Source organism: Zea mays, chromosome 5 (genome assembly GCF_902167145.1).
Source record: "Zea mays cultivar B73 chromosome 5, Zm-B73-REFERENCE-NAM-5.0, whole genome shotgun sequence".
In the NCBI taxonomy this organism is placed as follows: Eukaryota; Viridiplantae; Streptophyta; class Magnoliopsida; order Poales; family Poaceae; genus Zea; species Zea mays.
The window spans coordinates 20,719,846-20,728,034 of record NC_050100.1 but is presented as its reverse complement, the minus strand read 5'-3'; the positions used below and the strand labels follow the sequence as shown (position 1 = coordinate 20,728,034).

The 8,189-nt window shown below is 44.5% G+C and overlaps 1 protein-coding gene across 1 annotated transcript; it reads left to right on the top strand.

The window, feature by feature from the left end:
• Window positions 1-5,103: 5,103 nt before the first annotated feature.
• Window positions 5,104-6,030, top strand: LOC103628054 (agamous-like MADS-box protein AGL80). Its single transcript, XM_008648337.2, has one exon. The coding sequence runs from the start codon at window positions 5,194-5,196 to the stop codon at window positions 6,028-6,030; it is 837 nt and encodes a 278-aa protein (XP_008646559.1). The 5' UTR covers window positions 5,104-5,193.
• The last annotated feature ends 2,159 nt before the right edge of the window (window positions 6,031-8,189 follow it).

Below are 8,189 nucleotides of genomic sequence, written 5' to 3'. Positions count from 1 at the left end.
TGAGGAGTTCTCGCTTTAACAACTTGGCTTCAATCTTTCTAACATTTATAAACCAAGTTTGTGCTATTTAGTATTTGATTTTACAGGATCACCTATTCACCCCCCTCTAGGTGCTCTCAGTTATGTCATACTTACTTTATAATTCATTGTCCCGCATACCATGATCAACATAAGGATTGACTAGTGTTTTGTCTTTCCTATCCATGGTTATCCTTTGGGAATTGGCTACTATGATTAATATCATGCTAGTGCTTTACCTTAATCAATGAACATGATGAGAATATTTATGATATGATGATGTTATTCTGGATATGATGTTGAACTTGTAACACTTTAGGGGACTCGGACTGTTTCCCGATTACCTCTCTGTAAGGACCTGTTCGTTGAATGACCACCCAGGAAAACAGTACAACCATGAGGGTGGTATGGGATGCCCTTAGCTGATTAAATAGAGGAACTTGAGGTGTAGTCGGCTTCGTCGTCGTGCCGTCAATGGGGTCCGGGCACAGTACTTGCTCTGTCGAGGCTGGATGTCGAGGTTCGTTCGTTTTGCTTTTGTTAGTCACCCCTTTTGCATGGAGAGGTATTGTGTTTATCAAACTAGAAAAACCTAATGGGTGGCTACAACCTTTGGTGAATCTTTGTAAAGGCTACATAGTGAATCCCTAGCCATTCACCTCGGTAGTGAAGATCGAGTCTTGCAAACCTAGGCTAGAAAAGGATCACGACTCGTGGGTAAAATGTGCGACCTCTATAAAGGGTTAGAAACTGGTATATCAGTCGTGCTCACGGTTATGAGCAGCCTTGGGAGCTCCTTTGATTAGAGTTATTCTTGATACATTTATGATGATGGTTTAATGATGATGATTATAATTATGGATTCTAGTATTTCCTCTCGGAGGGAGTACGTTTTGGGTTAATAACTTGGGATTATTGCTAAAACTTGGCTATCTACTATTAATAAATACCTGACCAACTAAAAGCAACTACTTTAAGCTTCACCCCACATACAACTAATCTAGTTTAGCCAAACAGGACATTTGCTGAGTACGTTGATGTGTACTCACCCTTGCTTAAAACACAAAACACCAGGTTGTCCCCATTACAACCATTGCTCAGGAGAAGATGAAGGCCACATGGAGGACTTTCAGGAGTTTAAGGAATTCGACGAGTTCTAGAATAGATTAGCGGTGAACCCCCAGTCAGCTGCCTATGAAGGCCTTATCGTACTATGTTTCGTTCACTTTGATTATGGTTTAAGTTAATGACTTTGTTGATGTTTCGGACATCGTGATGTAATAAATTACTTATTTCCGCTATTATTTTAAGCATTGTGTGATGATGACCAATTATGTAATCGTTGTGTACGTGAATTTCTGATCCTGGCACGTACATGGTTCGTATTCAGTTTGTCTTCTAAAACCGGGTGTGACAAGGTGTAGGGAGGTCCTTTGGTCGAACTGTCTTTTTAGCTTTTCGGATTAGGGATTCCTACATCGCTTTCGACGGGGAATCCATAGCGAGATCTCTCCTCTAGTGGAACTTTATAAAGGCCTCGTAGTGGATCCCTAGCCATTCACCTTGGGAGTGTCTAAGGGTCTTGCAAACCCTGGCTAAACGGAAACGCGTCTTGTGGGTAAAGATGCACAACCTCCGTAGAGTGTAAAACTAGTATATCAGTCATGCTCACGGTCATGAGCGGCTCGGACACTTACATGAGGAACTTATGGAATTAAACTTAATCTGCCATATGCATTGCATTGTGGGATTTATTATTAATTGTGATCTCTTATTTAATTAGGATGGTATCTACTTATACTTAGTAACTGCTAATAAAATTTTGACCAACTTGTTAAAAGCAATGCTCAGTCGTAACCCTTATTTGTTGATAAGCCTTATACTTCACATAAGCCCCCAGCGTAAGTGAGCTCATGCACATTATTCCCCACAACTTGTTGAGCGATGAACATATGTGAGCTCACCTCTTGTTGTACTTACCACTAGGTCAACGACAGGTACCACAAGATAAGGAGCATGAAGGATGTCGTGATGAGTTCGTGAGAGGTCTAAGTCATCGTCTCTGAGTCAACTATGGTTGTGGAGGATCGTTATCATCATATGATGTATTTATTTAACTATTTTGTACAGAACATCTATTATATAATAAAGATGTGACATTCATTTCTGTACCATGAGTCATCATATGTGTGAGATTTGATCCTAGCACACATTTGATTCGCGCCCGGGTTTGACTTTAAATCCGGGTGTGACAGCGCAGAGGGTCGTCAGACGGTACACCCCTAGTGTTTGGTGCCAGATCGGCGCCAACACTTCATTTATCAGATAATCAAAATAATTGATATATATTTTTTATCCCTTATTTATTTGAAGGGGCTCTAGTCCGTGTTCATTTGGGATTACAATCTGCTCAGATTATATAATCTAACTTATTTTAAACTAAGTATTAGTTCAAAAATAAGTTAAATTATATATTATAGACATATTATAATATGCCCTAAGAAGTATCTCAATCCATTTTGAGACGGATTTAAGATAGAGAAAATAAGTTCACAACACACCTGAATAGGGACGTTATTATAGCACAGAAATTTGAACAAAAAGATTATTTTTCTGCCATTGATGGCATCTGTTTCACAATTTAGCCCTTTTTGGATTTTATTTTCACAAAATACGCCCTTTCCAGTTTCATTTAAAAAATGGACCTTTAGCTCGGCGTCGAGCTACAACATGTCGGCGTCACTTATTTTGGCGTGTACATGTAAGAATCGGCGCCAACGTCGACCTGACGTGGCAGCAGGTCGGCGTCATCACCCTTGGCGCCGAGATAGACGCCAAGATCCATTTTCTGCCATTGATTGCAGCTTGGAGGGGATATGAAGTAAAGTAAGAACCACCAATATCATTTGTCAAATCATTTTCGAAACTTACTTGCTTGCTCCCTTTGCCTTGCAGGATGTAAAGCAATTATCCACTGCCAGGCTGCCCGTCCTAACCCACAGGCTGCACCATTACAAGTCTACAAGCATAAAAACACAAGGTGCTAGGTGCATCTTGGAACCTAGTATTGGGGACAATTCCGTATTTGTAAGCGATCAGCAAATCAATGTTGTAATGTTGTCATGTATGGTTCTCATGACATATCACTAAATTTGCTGGAAGTTTGTGATGACAGGACCTTGCTTTTCGACCTAGGGAAGTACACATTTGGCATGACATCATTAATATAATGTATATCTTATATGCGAGTTGGTGTATTTCAAGTGCCTGAATTTAGATAGACAATTATTAGTACATTTATAAGGTAAGAGAGTTTACTTCTTTCTGTACTCAAACAATGACAAAATAATATGGTGTCTAAACAAATTTAGACAATCGATTATTAGTATAATTAAAAGGACAACTTATAAGAGAGAATTTACATGGTTTACTGCACTCAAACAATGACATGATCTATGTTGCCTAAACAAGAAGAGTAAATCAGACATACCTTATAAGTAATGCAACAACCGATTTATCGAAGAACAATACAAAACAGAGCTCTAAAGCAGAAGAAGAAATTCATAACACTATCATCCGCAATGGAGCCACAGTTCCCTTTCCCTGCCCCCCATTTAGATATATAACAATCTTATAAGTAATTCACCTCACAAATCCTCTCCGCCATGTTAACCGAGCATAGACTATGGAGACAGCTAGCACATGCACATGTTGAAGCTGGAACTGAGGAACTAAGGTTAAAGCGCTGCCTTATTCCAATTAACCAAAATCCTTGCCCTAACCTAATGTCTGCATCAGTAGTTCTTAAGCACAACTTAGCACACGAAAAGAGATCTAGGGATTGGGAGTTCTTACTGGGGCCTGAGAGGACAACAAGAAGCCCCTAAACTGGATGAGTGTGGGCCGAACGATGCCCTAGGGCCTACCTATTGCGTGCGGGCAGCACCACTGCCAACTTCTCGGCGGAGTCTTCATCGCCTGCCGCCTTCTCCTTGCACTCCCCTGCGGCGGCCATAGTGGGTGCTCGCAGAGGGGTGGCTCTGGTGTTCTTGGACCCGTCGGCGTCGATCTCGCGAGCAGGGGAGACAGCTAGCGAGGATTCGGGCATGGGCGGTTGCGCCGTGAGGCGACATGGATGGCGGCGGGCTTGAGCTGCATCCATCTGGAGAAGGAGGAGAGGGACCACTCCTCGCCCCTCTTGTCGTCGGGCTCGGTAGCTTGCTGCTGCTGGTCGTCGGCCTCGACCTCGGCAACAGGGGAGGTGCCTCTGCAACGTGACGACAGCGACGACGCGCTCGAGGATAGGCTTGGCGTTGGCGTGGCGACCGAGGCCACATTAGATGGCTGCGACGGCGTGGAGGCTCATGGCGAGCTCGACGCCCTCTCCATGGTGCTCATTTGGCAGGCATCGCCCAACGAGGGTCGACGGTCGTCTGCGGCACGTGATGGATGACGACGGGGAGGCACAAATGGAAGACGATGGGAAGTGGTGGCCGCGACATCCGTGGAGAAGATTGTAGACTAGGGGGTGAGTCACGGCGGACATCACGCGGTGCGGGAGGGGTGGGGGCAATGTGAGATGGGGGCGGGGGTGGGGGCACGAATGTGGACGCCTTTGTTAGTTTGTTAGGATCTTAATAGGAGTAGTATAGATTACGGATGCATCATATAATAATTCTGACAGTGAGATAAAATTATCACATGCCTAGGGATTATATTATATTGCGACAAATGACATCGGCCTTAACTTGCTGAAACTATATGCATGCTTCGGATGATATTCCGATTTTCGATCCCAGGCGAAATCTTAAAAAAAACAAGTTGCCGTAGCATATAGTAGGCCATTAATGTTTTGCATTCTATTGATTGCGATCATCATCCGGCTAGCAGTTGTCCATTGCTAGACAGACAAAATTAAGGATGAGAAAGATATGCTAGCTAGCCAGGTGCATTTGAATGAACCAGCATGGATTCACTAATTTCTACGATCATCCAAATCTTGAGGTGTAATTTGTTTCCATATCACAATAATTCCATGCAATATGCCATACGTACTGCTATAAAATCACCATATCTCCGTCCCTAGCTCCTTCCCTTCAGGATCGCAGCCGCCATTCCATTGCGTTTGATTTGGTTTGATTTGCAGGCTAGCTAGGGCAGCCGCCGGCGCCGGGCATGGCTCGCAAGAAGGTGACCCTGCAGTGGATCGCTAACGACTCGACCCGGCGCGCCACCTTCAAGAAGCGGCGCAAGGGGCTGATGAAGAAGGCGAGCGAGCTGGCGACGCTGTGCGACGTGGACGCGTGCGTGGTGGTGTACGGCGAGGAGGAGTCGCAGCCGGAGGTGTGGCCAGACGTGGCCGAGGCGGCGCGGGTGCTGGCCCGCTTCAAGGCCATGCCGGAGCTGGACCAGTGCAAGAAGATGATGGACATGGAGGGCTTCCTGAACCAGCGCATCGACAAGCTGAAAGAGCAGCTGCACAAGGCGCAGCGCGAGAACCGCGAGCGCGAGACCACGCTCCTCCTGCACGACGCCATCGTCGGGCGCCGCCCGGGCCTCGCGGGCCTCTCCGCCGAGGAGATCGCCGGCCTCGGGTGGATGGTGGAGAACCGCCTTCACGGCGTCAGGGAAGCCATCGAGCGCCTCCAGGCCGCCGCCGACAAGGGCGGCCAGGGCCAGCAGTTCAGCGGCGTCCCCCCGACAAGCCTGCAGCTGCAGCTGCCCTACAGCATCATCGGCCCCGCCGGGCACACGGACGTCCATCATCAGGCGCCGCCCCCGCACCCGCACCCGCACCCGCACCCGCAGGGCAGCTGGCTGATGGAGGTGGCCAAGGCCGGAGGGGACCTCGGTGCGCTCGTCTACAGCGGTTTTGGTGGTGGGCGCGGGAGCGTCGGAGGCGCCGGCGGCACCAGCACTGAGGTGGCAGACATGCTGCCTCATCTGGGCGGTTTTGGCGCCGGATTTGGGTGGCCTGATCCTGGCCTTTCTCCTCCTTTCCCTCCGATGTAAGGGAGGCGCTCCGCCGTCGTTGTCGCATGCAAATTGCAAACAGGCCTCGCCTAGGAAGAAGGAAAGCGTTGGGTGGGCCACACCACCATCGGAGGCCCCCGGTAGCATCAGGCGAGTAGCGCCGTCGTGTCTCACACTCTCACCATCACCGATTTGTAAACGATGACATCTCTCGAGAAAACCACAATTACCAATATATCCTACGTATATAATAAAAGTTATAATTTATAAATAGTATTGCTTCATTGATTGAGTAGAAAATAGAAAAACGAAAGTGCCTGCTGATGATACTTTCCTGACCAATACAGGTAAAGGCTTATTCGTTTCACCGTTAATCCATATGGATTGAGTGATATTGAGTCGGTTTAAATTTATAATAAGTCAAAATTCATCTCAATCCACCTCAATACACATGGAATTGGAATAACCAAACAAGGCCTAAAAATCTCTATCGTTTGTGTTTGCGTCAGAAAAAACCCATGGAGAATCGAGTACACAATTTCCATTATTGCGGCGTGAAGAGTAACACAGGTGGATGAAAATACACTGAGGTATTTTACACGGCATGAGGAGTAACACAGCTGGCAATTAATTAAGCGCACCGATGCATCAGAGAAACCGAGAAATTTGCTGTTTTGCCACTCTCAAATTTGGCTGCCTGTTATTATGCCATCCCGTGTCTATGACTAGTGGGACCGTCTGTGTCTATGATTTATGGGTCCGATGGCATACTGGCGAAGCCCACAAATGATAATGGCAAAATTGCCAATGGCTCATCAGAAACCCGCCTGCACGCCTTTCTCGTTCTCTTGTGCTAGTGCGTCGCCCAAACCCTAGAGGTTGTTTCAGGTTCAAACTTCACTCTACAAACATGCTATCTATAAAAAAATATTTTGTATGATTATATATACGAATATTCTAGATACCTCCTCTCTGGTTCTCCGCACTAGTTTTCGTGTTGGTTGCATAGGGGCATGTTTGATCCTTTTAGCAAATAATTTGCTGGCTAATTTTAGCACATTGGGCACCAAACAGGTTGACTAATAAGTTTACTAATTGTTAGTCGAAGAGTTGACAAATTGTTTGCCCATTAACCATGTAACCATGATAATAGATCATGACAAGAGAGAAAAAAAACATACACTCCGTCCCAAAATATTTGTCTTTGTAGCTCTTGATTTTTATGTCTATAATCAAATGGATGACGATGAATCTAAAAAGATATATAGAACACATACATTAATTATTATATGAATCTATTAAAAATGTAAAATGGATTTTAATTTAGAACAGATGGAGTATTAGTTAAGACTCGAAACATATTTAGGATAATTATTGCTAGTTAATTATTTGACAGTTAACTGTTAGACACTACCAAACAATTAGCTGGGAGAGGACATAGGACCATCTCTTTGGCGAGTCGTTCCTACCATCTCTCTTGGTTTTGGGCCTAGCCTAGTGTTCATGGTTCTCGAGGCCCATCTTGGTTCCAAAGGCAACGTTCTAGCCTCGTGCACTGAAAGTGCTGCTCAAACAAGCCCATTTTTCTACAATTTAGCAATACGCTCTAGAACAATATAAGACATTGTTCCATGGTATAAATGTTACGTCACGTGGCATATAAGCCTGTTCAAAACAGAGATGTAGAATGCTGAAGAGTAATATGTTAATGTCAATGTAAATAGCGCCAACATTAGGCAAAGAATAAGAACACATTGGTTTTATTATGATTTTTTTTTAAAAGTTATACTATGTCGTTCCAAGAAATCATAGACTAGTTTAACTTTATCCTTAAATCACATTTCTAACTTGGTTTTATAAAAGATGCCCTGACGTCTACACCATCAAATTAATTAGCTTCGTTGAATTCTGAAAAGAAATTATGAACAGAGCATATTTTTTTGAATCTGTAGGCACTAATATTTTTATCTAAAAGTTTGGTCGAACAAGCAGTCCCAGCAGCCTCACTTAGGCCTTGTTCGATTATTTATATCTCATGTGGATTGGATAGGATTGGAAAAAATATGAAAGATTTTGACTTGTTTGGGATTGAAACCCACTTAATCCCACACAATCCACATGGATTGCGTTTTGAGGTTAATCTATGTGAATTGTATGGGACTGAGTTGGTTTAAATACATAACAAATCAAAATACATC

Excerpts from the sequence above, each read along its gene's own strand:
- LOC103628054 (XM_008648337.2), top strand. The coding sequence starts at position 5,194 with ATGGCTCGCAAGAAGGTGACCCTGCAGTGGATCGCTAACGACTCGACC.